Below are 15,103 nucleotides of genomic sequence, written 5' to 3'. Positions count from 1 at the left end.
TATTCGCTATATGTCAACTGCAAAAAAACTCAGTTGCAACTTTTACATACAAAGTTTTTTCTTGTCAGACATTGACGCTGACAAACCAATGTAGCAAATTTCTTGATGTATTTTACGGGTAAACAAGATATTTGGAAACATTTTTTGAGCTTGTGTGAACACCCCAGTGCGCATTTAGCATTCCCAAAGTGATACGCGCAATAAACGCGATCATAACATCAGCTATAGGTCCAAAGAAGCAATAATGAGGTTTTTGATTTCCATCTGGCAATGTTATGAGTTTAGCGATCAAAAACAACATAGAAAATCAACACAGGATATACTGTGTTGAGTTGAGTTTATGTGTAAATGTGACGAAGCTAAAATGGTAAAAATAACGGCCTAAATAGACGTAATAAGCGACATGCTTTATCTCCACACTTTTCGGCAAATGCTTATGCCATTATCAACTAGCAGTGTAGCAACAGGGGTTGAAGAAAAAATTGAATGCGCAAAATGGCATTGTTCGAAACATGATTATGATTCATCTTGTAGCGATAGAAGAAAAAAAATTGTACTGCTTTGAAAAGGGCAGTGTTTGATTGCTAAGTGGGTGTAATTAGCGCTGAAACTAAATTTAAGATCCACCAAATCCTAACATTTCGGAACAAGAAATGGTCGTAGTAAATAATTTTATTTTTAGTTCGTGCACCTCTGTTTGAACGGTTTCGTTTATTTAAAATCTTCTATTTGTCACAGTTTCATAAAAACCCAGCAGCGAGTTTAAACTATGAACCATTCGGTGTTTAATTTAAGTATAACGCTCACATGTTACGTCGAAAATACGAATGCTACACCTGCGCTACGCCCAATTGGCGCCCAGATTGAAACGTTTCAGCCAAGAAAACCAAGAAAGCTGCTCTTTAAGGATTTGTTTTTATAACGACGCACTATTTTTGAATCGTTCATTGATTGTCATTGGAATGTTAAGAATTAAATCACCCATTTACTACGTCAGAGGTTCTTAACCTGCTGAATAATCAGATTAGGGTTAATATTTACTTTCCAAGAATACAACAGAGGTGCGAGAAGTATTGGTGATGTTAAAAGAAACCGACAAGATAAGGATGCGAATCCCTGGAACATGACATACAGTGCGATTTACGCACCTTAATATTTTTTTTCCAAATTTTTTTTAGGTTGTCTATCGCAACTTTGTATCAGGTTCCAATAGCAACATACACGGCAGAAAGTAGGAGAATTGCAAATGATAGTCCTAACATTTTCCGACCAAACGCAATTAGCCATGCAAAACAGTAGCAGAAATGTCACGCAGTAGCTAATCAGGAACGTCTGAATGGCAAACATGGTAGTTTTACATAAGTGAATAGCTTAAAACCTGAACAACTTCGATCAGACTTTTGGTAACTTATAAGTGAAGGACTATACTTTGACCGGACTTTTTTGCATAGAGAGCCAACATGAAACAACAATGTAAACTATTCCAGTCAGATTCCACAAATATTACCGATCGAATAATACGAAAAGCACCAGGCTCCGGAGCAATTTGCTCAAACTACTTTTTGCCTTGTTCGTAGACATTGTTGTAGGACAAACGTGTCAGAACATAACGTTAGACCAGCCCATGAAGCTTCACTAAACGTTGTTAAGAAAGCACTTACGTCATTGGCCATTAACCCAACCCTAAACTGAGAAGCATAACGAAATTCATCAATGTTTTTAGCCGCGGCACACAATTGTTACATGAATGTCATACCTTTGATTCCAGTGACAACAAAAATTGAAACAATCAACGACGTCAGATTACTTAGAAATGCAGCCAGAATCATCAAAAAAATGCATTTTTTTCCTGGCTTTTTGTTGTCGCAAACCGGGCACAATTATAAGCAAAAGTGTGTGCTCTTCCTATGAAAGTCAAAAGACGTGTAAGCTGCAAAACATTCAGGGCAAACAGGGACAAGTGCCCTTTTCCTTTCGTCTCTGTTTATTTAAACGGAAAAAGAACTTTAAGACCGTAAAATTGTGTATTTTCTAAAACTATACGACTGTCATATCTATTAGAAAATACTGTTGTTTAATATTTATTTCCAAAATATGATTTTACTTGATTACAGAACTATGAAAAATGTTTGCAAATTATTTGATGTTGATATGCCACAACGGTATATATAGAGAATTTCAACAAAATTTACCTTTAGGAAATTGGTTCAAATGACATAAACATATTTTTGTGGATAGACGGATTATATGACCGATTGGTCAAAAACATGACCTTACAAATCATGCAAACACCCACAATAAATCAACTTGGTGACATACATATAATTAGTGGCCAATTCACAGGGAACAAAAAAATATTTAGATTGAGCCGTGTGGAAACTAGGCCAACCTCTAAGTCAATACCACCAATTACAAGTTTTTCAGTTAACAATCAGAAATATACATTTTATTACGTGTCGATTTAAAACTTGTGCAGAATTACGCATTTTACAGTACATGAGCAAACAAAACAACAAATCATCGATACATTTCATGGGTATTTAAACTGTGCCACTGTAAACATGTTTTGTACATGTGATTAGAGTGGAACACCTCGGTGCTTATTTCTCAGTACTTCCAAGGTGATACGAGCAGTAAACGCGATCACAACAACAGCAAGGTCCAAGGAGGCGATTATAAGGTTTTGATTTCCATCCGGCAAAGCTGCAAGCTTCACGATCAAAAACGACAAAGCAAAAATTAACACCGGATATACAGTGTAAATGTAACGAAGATACTTTTCGAAAACAAAGTTTTCCAGAGCAAACCAGATGATGACGATGGCCAATAGGATGAAAAGGATCAATGTGGAGCCATTGATCATGGAAATATCACCTATATGAGAAAAACAATTTTCTGTCAGCAAAAGCCGGGTTCAGTGCGGGAATTGTTACAGGTCCCCAAAAACATTACATTACATCGACTTGACACAAAAACACTGTTTGGCTGTCAAATTACTTTACTGATAACCCTACGACATCACCAGATTGTACGGAAACAACCCATGACCGTTTTTACATCACGGTGAACGATGAGTCGTAATAAACACTTATGCAATTACCAATCAGCATTTTATTGATAGTTGGTCCTCAAAATAACACCCGGCTTCTATAGCCCGGTCCATACACAAAACACTTTTCGTTGCCCTAAAGGTAACAAACCAAAAACAACAGCAATAAAAAAGATATAACTCTAAATTTTGTCCACACTAGTTGCAATTGTTTGCTGGGATTAATTGTTATGCCAGGGGCGTGCAACATAAGGCTCGGGTCAGAGCACGGCATATAAACAGTTGCACGCCCCTGGATGCATTTGGATGAAGTAGCGGCAACCAAGCTGAATAAATCTAATATGCAGCGTCACGCCAAGCGGCACACTAAGCATTCGTCGGGCTTTGCTTTCAGGCAAACAGTGGTGTTACTATAATAAGATGGTGCATGTTGCGTTATGATTAGTTCTGCCGGTTATAAGGTTGTTTTTGGAATCTTTCGAACTGGGGTTAACAAAACGATAATACCTTAGAAAATTACTCGTCGTTAGCAGGCTTACCTCGTAATACTGCTGCTTCCAATCCGAAACTGTCCTTGTAAATGATGAACGTTGTCAGGTTTAAAAGAGTTGCAACGGTGAGCCATGTGCCTAGGAAGCTTAATCCATTTTGCACCAAAATCCTCACCAACCAAAGTACAGCTGTGCCAACACAAAAAGAAAAGTAATATGTAATAACATACCGGCGCGAGACGCCAGTTTACAAGTTCAACAGTATCATACTTTTATCGCGTAAATAAATAAATCATGATTAAAATTAAACACTGATCGACTATGACGTATAATGATTTCCCTTCCTTCACATACCTTCATATTTTCTTTCAAGAATTTTTAGGTTGTCAGTTACAGCTTTGCATGAAACTCCAACGGCAACATAAGCTGACACAGCGGACAACAGGAGAATTGCAAATGCTGGTCCTAGCATTTCCCGGTCAAACGCGAAAAGCCATAGAGACATCGATAGAAAAGTCACACAGTAGCTGATCAGGAATGTCTGAGAAGGCAAACATGACAATGAAAACAGTAACAAGGACATACACCTTTATACACACCTTAGGTACAAGCGTAGGTGTTATTTTGACCGGACTTTTATCAACTGGAAGGCAACATGATACGACAATGTAAAGAACTCCAACCAGATTCCACAAATATATCAATGGCCATATGATACCAAATGCAATTGGTTCCGGAGAAACTTGCTGGAAATACTTTTTGTCTAGTACGGATAGGTTGTTGTAGAACACACCTAATAAAGCATGACGTTAAATACTAGCTTGTGCAACTGTACGCGTCGCATTGTTGGGGACACATCATAGGCTATTAGATTAACACCAAAAGGACAACACAGCAGAATATGAATGTCATACCGTTTAATCCAGTTGCACCGAGAAAAGAAAGAAAAAACGACGACAAATAACTAAGAAATGCAGCTAGTATCAAAACAAATTGTGCTTTATTCATTTCTTGCGCTTCAGTTTCCCTAAACCAGCCAAAATTACAAGCAGCAAAACGTGACAAAGACTAGTTATGTAACGCTGAAATTTGTCCAAAACGTTAAAGGTAAACACTAAACAGGGACCACAATTGCTTTTTTCTTTTTATGTGTACTGAAGCGAAAAATACTTTTTAGTTCTTGTTCCTTTCAAAATAGCATATTACGGGATTAACATTTTTTTAAAGATTTGTACTGAAGATATTGTCCCAATAAATTAATGTTTTAAACGTAAAATTAAAATTATTTTTTACCACTACTTGAAACATCTGCAAATTTTTTGATCTTTGTGTTTCCACATGTGAGTGGTAAATGCATGGGAGTTCTGGGAGTTGCTTGGAGTTTGTTTGATTACCTTCAGCTCTACCCTTTATGATTTGTTTATGATTATTTTACCTTTACCCTGTCAAAATATTTTGGTGCAGAGCAATGATTTTTTCCTTTAAAAGGTGATTCAAATTTTAAAGTTTGTAGACACTAATTAAAAAATAATGTATCATAATTTGATTTCCTAAAATTTAAACACAATATTTATGCTTTGGACAAAAAGTATTAGTACTGAACATTTGTTTACAGGATTTTAAATTATTGATACTTGTATTTATTTCATAACTAAAGAAGCACAACTACCAACTTGTGTTTGTGGTAAACTAGTGTTTTGAATAGTTTTCATCTTGTGACCCATTTCTTTTTCAGCAAAGAGAAAGTTCAACAACATTTTACTGACACATTTGACCTTAATAAGCGATTTTTTACTGGCTGTTTTGAATTTTGTGCACCCACAACACACAATAGCAATCCAGTCTGCAGAACATGGCAGTTCCCAACGAGATCTGGTGCGTGCAGGACCTACATGTCCCACATGCGCACATGCACAACCCATAAGTTCACATACAAGACCTACTTTAGCAGGCACAGAGCAAGTAAAAGAGGTCAAGATAGGCCCATTAAATGCCTTCGCTACCAAATGTTCGCGTGCAAACCCCAAAACTTGGCGTGCAAAAATTAAAAAAAAATAATAATTGCGTGTGCAGCTGCCACACTCTGCAGACTGGATAGCAATTATGTGATTTTTATTGTAATGATCATTATAAAAGGGTGTGATTTCCAGGTGATCTTATTTTAAAAAGTCAGGCTCAAACTACCTAAACATAACTCCTTAAAAGTATATTTTACGTCTAAAACAGTTACTTTTTTATGTTTAACAAAAGCCTTATCTCCAGTAATAAGGCAAACAACTCTTTAGGGGGGTCATGACCCAATGGTTGAAATCCACCGTGTTAAACTGTTGGTACACACAATTGGCAATGTGCGATTGTAAGATAAGCATCCAAGACTCCTTAAGTACCTGAGATGATATCCAGATTGTTGACTGGAATTCAATGTAGTGACAATTTTTCCAAGGGTGCAAATGTTTTTGTTTTACCTCTAGTTTCAGACTTAGCGCATGTACATTGCAATTTTTTCTATTGGTAAAGTAAATTAAACACAATGGATGATGATCAACAAAGCATTTGCTCTGCTGGAGTTTTTAGTGATATTGCATCCATCAGCGAGTTGGAGAATGTTGTCACCAGCAAAGATGGTGAAAATTTGCAAATCAGTCAAAACATATCAAGGATAAGAAACAAACAGAAACGGGCTGTTGCATACATAAAACTAAGAAAAGAACAAAGAAAGGTAAAAATGTTTTGCATGATCAAATTGCATCTGTGTATGTATTGCTCTCCAGGTTTGTATATCTGTTTCTTGTATGTTTAAGGAAAGGATCAAATTGCGTAGACAACGACAAAAAATGAGAGAAGAGCTGGGTAAGGATGCACCACCTATTCTACCTCCGAAAACAATCGACAATCGGCGCGAAAAGGAAGACACTATTGTGCAGAAAGAGGATAGGGAAGTTTTGTTGGACATTGAAAGTGATGAAATGGCACCATATTTTCAGAGAAAGCAATGTCCCAAAATTCTTTTGACAACTTCTGATCGTCCAAGATCGGTAGGGCAATATTATAAGTTGTATTTCAAAAGATCAATGTTTAGTTGTATCAATGTGTAGTTTTATTTGTCTGTTGTGGTAAGGGTTTACACTGGATTTATATAGTTTTGAATATGTATTTCAAGGAATTGTTTTCATATTCAGCTTGGGATGTATGTATTTGCTACCAAGTTTTTGTATGTTGCTATCACAGCGAACCACCAGGTTCTTGAAACAGCTTGGTGAAGTTTTGCCAAATTCGTTCATATTTTATCGCCGTGCGCTGGATATAAAGAAGATCATACCTCAATGTATTGCCAAAGGATACACAGACATTGCAGTTATTAATGAAGATCGAAAAAACCCAAGTATGTATATTGTTTTTATATTTAAGCTGTATAGTAAGCTGTGTGTCATTTATTACATATCTTTAACAGATGGTATTTTGTTATGTCACTTACCTGATGGTCCAACTGCACATTTTAAAGTCAGTAATGTAAGACTTAGAAAAGAGATAAAGCACAGTACAACACCATCGGAGCATCAGCCAGAGGTAAACAAATATTAGCTTTAAAATAAACTTATATATTGACAATTTTATTTTGTGTAATTTTCATTTAGGTGATTCTGAACAACTTTGGGACTAGACTTGGTCATTCTGTAGGAAGAATGTTGGCTGCTTTGTTTCCGCATGACCCAGAGTTCAAAGGCCGACAAGTTGTTACTTTCCACAATCAAAGGGATTTTATATTTTTTAGACATCATAGGTTAGTACTTAAAAGCAAGGTTGCTTGATTTTGCAGCAGCATCCACTGTCTGCAAACAGTAAAATGTGTAAGTAAGAATTTTCATTTGTTGTCACATTTGGTGCACAATGTGTTTTTATCGTGTTCCCCAATCCAAACTGCAGTAATGCAAATGTGTGATATGTTTGAAAAATTCTGTTGAAATTTTTTGAACTATTACACAAATGAATTATAAGTTGGACATAAAAAAATTGTAAATGTTGTTTCTTGCAACTGTCATGCAGATATATATTTCGAAATGAAAAAAGAGTTGGTTTACAAGAAATTGGACCAAGATTCACTTTGAAACTGCGCTCACTGCAAAAGGGTACATTTGATTCGAAGTTTGGTGAATATGAATGGATTCACAAGGTAATTGTTACTATTGGTGTTTGCAGACCCAAGAGTGCCTTATATAACTAGGCTGGATTATTGTTTCATTGGTGAACTTGTTTTATAAAAAGGGTCATTTAAATATAACAACATATGCACCTTAAGATGCAATTTCCCTTTTTTCCTTGTATCTATTAAGATCATTAAGCACTGTTTTGTTGGTATTTACATTAAATTCATGTTTATTTATGCAGCGCCATGAAATGGACACAAGCCGGCGAAAGTTTCATTTGTGATGAACTGTTGTTAAATAAATCTCAAGATCCAGCTTCAGTTGTGGTAGTAAAGCCAGTTTCAGGTGACAAACATTGTGAGACAGTAGTTGCAACAACTCAGTCCCATGCCTACAGATCATTTTGTTTTATTTGCCAGTAACTTTAAGAACAAGGTATTGAGGTAAAATGGGCGTGTAGATGAACACCAGCTTCTAACGGAATTATAAATACAGATGTGCTTCTGCACTCCACTAAGATGACTGACAGTTAGCGCTTACGCCTAATGCTTACGAAATGTGATGGCTTTCAATAATAAGCATATTTTGTGTCGTTGAGAAAGAAATTGTCATTGCTCTAACCAAGTGAAAACAATACCTAAAATAAAAGTCCAGTTTCAAAAATATATTAAAACAAAAAACACATGTACAGTTTATGGGACAACCCATTAGCACTACGCATCGCTTCCACTTGGTGACCTTGGACAAAACTATCGTTTTTGTGTGTATTACTGCCTGTCATTCTGCGCATTTTCATCAAGTCTCACTGATCAACGATCGATACATGGTGCTTAAAAGTCAACTAAGTCGACGCGAGGACCAATTCCAACACTTGAAACAGAAACTGGAATCGTACTGTGATGTTCGGGCGACAGATTTATTAGTTGGCAGAGCGTGCAGTTAAGTCAGTCATGAATCGTATGTTGTTTGGTTATGGCAGTGTACGGGGTACCGCTTTAAAGCACAAAAAGGTGCTTGGGCTATTCGGAATTGTGCTGTTATTATTCTTTCTCGGGTACACGTACTTGCACGAAGGTAGACCTGGAAAAGTTCGGCTGTCAAACCTGGATCACAATGGTCCCGATCCGTTTGCCTACCTGCTCAATCTTGATCCTCAGGAACTTCAAAATCTGGCTATTGGAGAAGCTGATTTAAATCCTTTACATGCAAGTAGACTCGTCGACAACCTCGTAGAATTAAAAGAAGAATCCCTTGTTCAGACTTCTAGTAACACTTCAATGATCACAAAAAAGCTAAGTACGTCGAGTCAAAATGTTTTTCTTGCCAATGCAGTGAGACGAAATCTCCCTTAATGTTCCAAAGAATCACGGACATACTATAATGATAAGTCATGCGTGCAGAACTGCTGCACAACAAACAACATAGTGAATATGGGTAAAGGGGGTTAAAAACGTTTTGTTGAATATTACACACTTTACCATTCGGGTTTTAAAGTAGGTTGAAAGAAATATTACTGGGATTAGTAATGAATTCATGTTCATCTGAACTGATACTGGTCAATATGGCGATCCCCTGCTGGGAAGCTGACATGTGCAGCGTACGAGGCAGACATCGGTGCTTGTGATTCGACTTCCGGATTCTCCACTGAGCCTGCGTAGCTCAGTTGGTAGAGCGCCACTACTGTCGTGGGTTCGAATCCCACCGCAGGCTAGATTTTCCTAGCCTACGTCTAGCCCAGTGGTTCCCAAACTACACCTTTGCCATTATTTCGAGGGCTCGCGGTCCTTAAGCCTAAATGTGTATTTCATAAAAACGAAAGTTGATTGCAGGATTTTAGCCAGTTATGCAAAATTGTGCATAACAATCATCCAAAGACAGCATGTGACATCACAAACGGGACAAAAAACATTACGATTGTGCGCGAACAATTGCATTTTTGATAGTATATTCAATAAAGGCCATTATGTAGCAATGAGACAGTTGATTCTTAATTCTACTTTGATTATGCTTATTTAGTGGCACAAACTGACGCCAAATAAGATTATAGAATTACTTCAACCGCTTCGCGGTCCCCCTAAAATTGCCTCACGGACCCCTTAAGGACCGCGGACCCCAGTTTGGGAACCGCTGGTCTAGCCATATGCATATGGTGGTGAATGCTTGGTGACTGGCTGATTCGGTTTGGCACCTTCAATTGGCCTGGCGTACTGTGAAATATAAAAACCATTTAATTTAAAATAACGAACAAGAAAACCGTTCTGTAAAAACACAGTGTTTTTGTTGCATTTAAAAAAAAATAAAAACACGACGAAAGTTTTGACACTATATATGTTAGAAATGTGTTGCAAAAATATACAGCCAAACACAAAAGCATCTGATTTAACAAAAATTAAACTGTTTCTTTTAATGTAGTTTATGACACGGATGGAAACGAAATTGGACTTCGCTTTCTCGTTTTAAGTGACTGGGGCGGTGAGTCTAGCGCCCCCTATACAACCCACACACAGATGAATGTTGGCCGAGCTTTGGCTGATTACTCGGCAAAATACGATTGTTCCTTTATTTTGTCACTGGGAGATAACTTTTGCGATGAAGGTGTAAAAGATGTCAATGACATGAGATTTGAGGTAAATTGTGCCAAATTAAAAAAGTGATATGCTATTATCGTGATTACAATCGCGGCTGTTTATTTTCACTTTTCTAGGTTTTGACCGTTAGCCTCAATGTTTTTGAATAAAAGTAACATGAACAATCTAAACCAGACTCAAAAAAGCATTACCTTGGTTACGTGGCAAGACGAAAAGCAAATGTTAAAAATTATCCGCGTGGTGGCGTTAAATGACTACGTGTACGTGTTTTATTGGGTCAATTTAAAAATGTGAAATACACCCAAAACCATTTTTGTTAAATGCTGCAAACATTGTTTTTTAATTAGAGAAGATAGTTGAATATTGTTGTTGCTTTGTCAGGACACTTTTGAAGATGTTTTTACGCAGCCGTCATTACAACGACCGTGGTACATCGTTGCGGGTGATCGTGACTACAAGGGAAATGTTTCAGCATTAATTGCGTACAGTAATGTGTCAAGGTAAAATGGGTGATAATGATTTGGCTTTTTATAGTGCAAGCAGAGTGGAAATAAATTATGTATTTCAAATTTGTCGAACAATAACCGGAACATAGGTGTACGTGACTTTTAGCACAAATTAATTAAAGCCGTTGTTTGTTTCGGTCGCTGAATGCGGTTTCAGCACAAACAGGGCTTCTTAGGTGGTACAGTGTCACATTAGTGCAAAAAGCAGGGCTAAGCAACATTTTAACATTAAAGGTTAAAAAAGAAATGAAACAACATATAAATCCGGTCGTGCCAACCAAAATCAAGTAACTTTTTTTTCAGTCGTAATTCGGTTAATGCATAAACACACACAGTGTATGTTACAAAAAAATCGAAAAAAAAACTTCTAAACGCAAAATGTTTGTTTGAAAATCTATCTTTCTTCACGTTTACGTAAATTAGTTTTTAATATCGACTAATTCTGCAACGAAAAAGCAACAACTCAGCACGCACGTTTTTTTCCCCGGATATATGCAAACAATTTTGGCGTTGCGTAATTTTTATTTTGTTTTAATCAGTAAAGTTGGAATAACAATTTACTAAAAGCCGCTTGCGCAATACCGAAATTTACAACAACACTATAAAAATCTTTCATCGTCAACATTACGTCAGCAAATATGTATTCAAGTTGTCTGGACTTTTGAACGCACACAGGTGTTAGTGGTGGTGTAATGCATATCAGGAAGGTTCTACACTGATTGCGACGCCATTAGCCAATCAAATGTTACCAATGTACACAATGCAGTAACTAACAATAACTCAATTTTTAATCTCCAGTCAACCTTTAGCTGCGGTATGTATCCCTAGATCAGAACTTTGTACCCGACTATTTGCCTTTGGATGCCGATTTATTGGTTATCAAATTATTTGTGATTGTTTTAAGTCGAACTTTGCTCGAGCGAGCGAGCTTCGAGTATGCACTGGGCCGGTTCAGGCGACGGACAACGAACTTGTTTATCGGCGCCTTTGCAAAATCACTTGCGTCGTCAACTTTCGCAACGCCCAAATAACCAACAACGCCTCCCTGAGCGGTTGGTATTCGCGCCTTTAATTTTTGATTGACAGGCGATGGAACTACGAAAGCAAGTACTACAAGATGTCCGCTACACTTCCGACATACCGAAACATCTCAGTCGATTTCCTTATGATTGATACCGTCCAGTTGTGTGGAGAAATACCGAGTGAGGGCAGCAGACAGCCCACAGGACCCAAAAACATAATTGAGGCGGAAAAGCAGTGGAGATGGATTGATCACACTTTAAAGTTTTCTGGGCTAGTAACAAAATTTTGCTTTTCTTCTAATTAAGTCACGTTTAAGAAGCACTTTACTGAAAACGTCAAATTTCCAAACAAATATTATGCAAGCAAGGATTGTGTGATAGAACTAAATTTAAACCAACCTAAAAAGTCTTCACCATGAACCAAACCCATTTACAGTATTTGACGTGTATAACACAATTGTCGGTATTATTTTGACTAGGTTTGCAAAATATAACGAACCCACCATTGTCATATCAACTCAAATTTGTGGCACAAAAATAATCCACACGTCGCGTGGCGAAACAACAGCCTCAGGCAAACAATTTAATCCACACATAATTTTCTTGCAGTGCGGAATATGTGATAGTTGGTGGACATTATCCTGTGAGATCAGGTGGTCGACATGGATCGACAAGGTGTCTGCTGGAACGACTTAAACCCATGTTAGAGCGCTACCGTGTGTCCGCGTATCTGGGAGGGCACGACCACAGTGTACAGGTAGTACATTTGTTTGTAATAATTTGTGACAAAGTGATATATAAATCCAAGGTTTATTTTTAGTGCAAGGCATTCATGGAATTTAACAGCAGATTATTTTTGTTAAGCCGTGTAAAAAATTACCAGTACAATGACAATAGGAAAGCTTTCTTTCCAATGAGCTGAATTATGAATAATATTTTGTCTGATTTGTTGCAAAAGAGAGGTTTCTAAGTCAATAATCTGTTGAAGGGAGTAAATTTTTAAAAAAGAAAAAAGAAAATTGTTGCTGCAATTGACCGAAACCTTAACAGCAATGTGTAAACCAGTGTTAAAAGTCGGGCTGCATTTTTCGGGTTTAAGTTTCCATAAAACAGACTGACTTTGCTCACGGTATCGTTTTGTCATATTTTCAACAACTGATTCAGGCTTCGTTTTTTTCAAAAAAATAGGGTCCGGCCAGGTTGCGGGCCCCGATTTTAGGCCTTCTTATAACACTGGTGTGAACAACAACGTTTTTCGCAGCACATCAAATCCAACAATGACGGCGGTGTCCATTACTTTGTTGCCGGGTCATCAAGTCCGAAAGACGATCACCCGGAACATCTGGACGGTGTCGTATCGACCACACGTTACTACTGGACCAACCACCTTGATCCGACCGAAGGCGCTTTCCTTTACTGCGATGTGCGTAAAAACGAAATGCTTGTTTCGTTTGTGAAAACGGACGAATCTGTTCTGTACGTTGCAAAAATTCTACCCCGAAGTCACCCAGCCAACCTTCACCCTGTAAACGACGACAACGCTGTCGCCATTCCTGTGTTAAAGCGCCATCCTAAACTACCAATGAGACAAAGGCAGCTTCACCAGCAACAGAGCTACAGGCCACAACAACACCAGCAGCCCCAGCGCGTCTACCAACAAAGGCCTCAACAGGCTTATCAACGCAACCAACAGCCCCAACGCTATGCCAAGCGCCAACCGTATGGAGCACGCTTTAAGAGACCACTTTAGTGTTTTAGACTATTATGTTTTACTGCTTGTAACTTTGTTTAAATGATGGCATAAACGCCATTTTTTTCGCGACAGTTTTGTAGATAACCAGCCTGTTTTTTAATAAACAATAAATTTTGCAGAGTCTGGCACTAACAAAGGGTTGTAACAATTCTTAGCCTAAATGACGTTGGTAGTTTTGTCTTCAGTTTACGGCGCCCTGTAGGCGGTATTTACGATTGCGAAATTTATGTCGAAACCCCACTGAAGGTGGTAATTTCCTTCAATCTCGTTACAAATCATGTGCCTTAGCTTATTTTGCGTGGGTGTCATGTTGTTCAAATGTTCACGTGGCCAGAGTTTACCCACGATGCCAAAACGGGATTTAATATTAGCAATAAAACGTGTTTAATAGCGCATAACTATTCTTTTGTTTTTTTCTGCGTTGGGTTTCTGGACATGACAAAAAACAAAAACAAAATGTGTAAAGTCAACTGTGGTTTAAAATCTACGTTTAGTAAGTTTTATTTTTGAGTCAATGCGGTGTCATCGTGGTACAAGCAACGTAGTTGTTCACAATACAACATCCTTTTTTGTTTGTTTGTGTGTTGCAAAATCGTGTTTGGAGAAAATCATTATTACCTACTGTGTAATTGGTGTTAGCGACAAAACAAGTTACCCGGTTCTAATAGATATATGATGTGTTAAAACATTGCAGATGAGGGTTTTATTCACAACTGATTATGAAATACGAAGCACAGAAAATGAAAAAGTACAGAATGTGATGGCGGGAGGAGGGTGTCACCCAAACCTACCAGTCCAAAGTCTTTTTGGCGTTTCGCTCATATGATTTCGAGTGGCAGTTTCTCCACAGACTACTTCCTCCCTGCAACACTGCTTTTTGACCCCGCCAGCTCGAGTGCGCGAGGTAAACACCAGCTTGCTGGCTCGGCTGCTCGCTGTGCACAGTTGATGACAACTTCAGAGCGAAGTACACAGCAGTCCCGAAGGACTCCGCCTCTTCGCGTTAATCAGTTACAGGACCCATGGCTTGTTCGTTATGATTTCTTGAGTGACGCCTCAACGCAAGTGCCTTATTTTGCAAGGTGGCAAAAAATGTTTCCTGGACAAAACAACACTCTATGTAGGTTAATGTGTAATTTCTACTGTTGTTGCGTGACCTAGAGTGCAATGCATTTGTTGTGGTTTCTGATTTGGTAACATTTATTTTAGGGTCGGTCCATAGTTTAAGTGGAAATGTTTCCAAATTTATTGAAACCTGGACTTTGATCGCACAGGTTCTGACATAAGATTTACAACCTTGTCTGTGGTCAAACCGTTAACTGAACTCTACACTCTTTTGTTGTCCTTTTTCAACATGGCTCCACTCAAAAAGCACTTTAGCGTCTCTCAAGGTAGCGAATGGGGGACATTAACTGAGAAATAGATGGTGTTTCAAAATCTAACTTTTATGACCGCCAAACAAAAGTTACGACACAGCGACCGTCATAGGTTTAGCAATAAAATGACGTCGCAATGATAAAATACTTAAATCTGGGATTTAACTATTACA

General features: G+C 37.9%; 3 protein-coding genes across 3 annotated transcripts; 2 read left to right on the top strand and 1 right to left on the bottom strand.

The window, feature by feature from the left end:
• Positions 1-2,431: 2,431 nt before the first annotated feature.
• On the bottom strand, positions 2,432-4,637 carry LOC145225042 (uncharacterized). The gene is made up of 5 exons (XM_080091684.1): positions 4,455-4,637; positions 4,140-4,333; positions 3,895-4,081; positions 3,589-3,729; positions 2,432-2,874 (listed from the first exon to the last, which is right to left on the bottom strand). The coding sequence occupies exons 1-5, from the start codon at positions 4,546-4,548 to the stop codon at positions 2,579-2,581; spliced, it is 912 nt and encodes a 303-aa protein (XP_079947810.1). The 5' UTR covers positions 4,549-4,637; the 3' UTR covers positions 2,432-2,578.
• A 1,349-nt stretch (positions 4,638-5,986) lies between these two features.
• Positions 5,987-8,000, top strand: LOC145224492 (ribosome production factor 1-like). The gene is made up of 7 exons (XM_080091000.1): positions 5,987-6,259; positions 6,342-6,575; positions 6,769-6,922; positions 6,992-7,107; positions 7,176-7,321; positions 7,585-7,711; positions 7,927-8,000. Exons 1-7 carry the CDS (start codon positions 6,071-6,073, stop codon positions 7,966-7,968), a joined length of 1,008 nt encoding a protein of 335 aa, XP_079947126.1. The 5' UTR covers positions 5,987-6,070; the 3' UTR covers positions 7,969-8,000.
• A 60-nt stretch (positions 8,001-8,060) lies between these two features.
• LOC145224490 (tartrate-resistant acid phosphatase type 5-like) lies at positions 8,061-14,128 on the top strand. The gene is made up of 6 exons (XM_080090999.1): positions 8,061-8,981; positions 10,098-10,312; positions 10,655-10,773; positions 11,866-12,072; positions 12,411-12,558; positions 13,063-14,128. Exons 1-6 carry the CDS (start codon positions 8,636-8,638, stop codon positions 13,549-13,551), a joined length of 1,524 nt encoding a protein of 507 aa, XP_079947125.1. The 5' UTR covers positions 8,061-8,635; the 3' UTR covers positions 13,552-14,128.
• The last annotated feature ends 975 nt before the right edge of the window (positions 14,129-15,103 follow it).

This window comes from Phallusia mammillata, chromosome 4 (assembly GCF_965637545.1).
Source record: "Phallusia mammillata chromosome 4, kaPhaMamm4.hap1.1, whole genome shotgun sequence".
Lineage (NCBI taxonomy): Eukaryota > Metazoa > Chordata > Ascidiacea > Phlebobranchia > Ascidiidae > Phallusia > Phallusia mammillata.
Note: the sequence above shows the minus strand (reverse complement) of the source record. Positions and strands in the feature narration are given on the sequence as shown.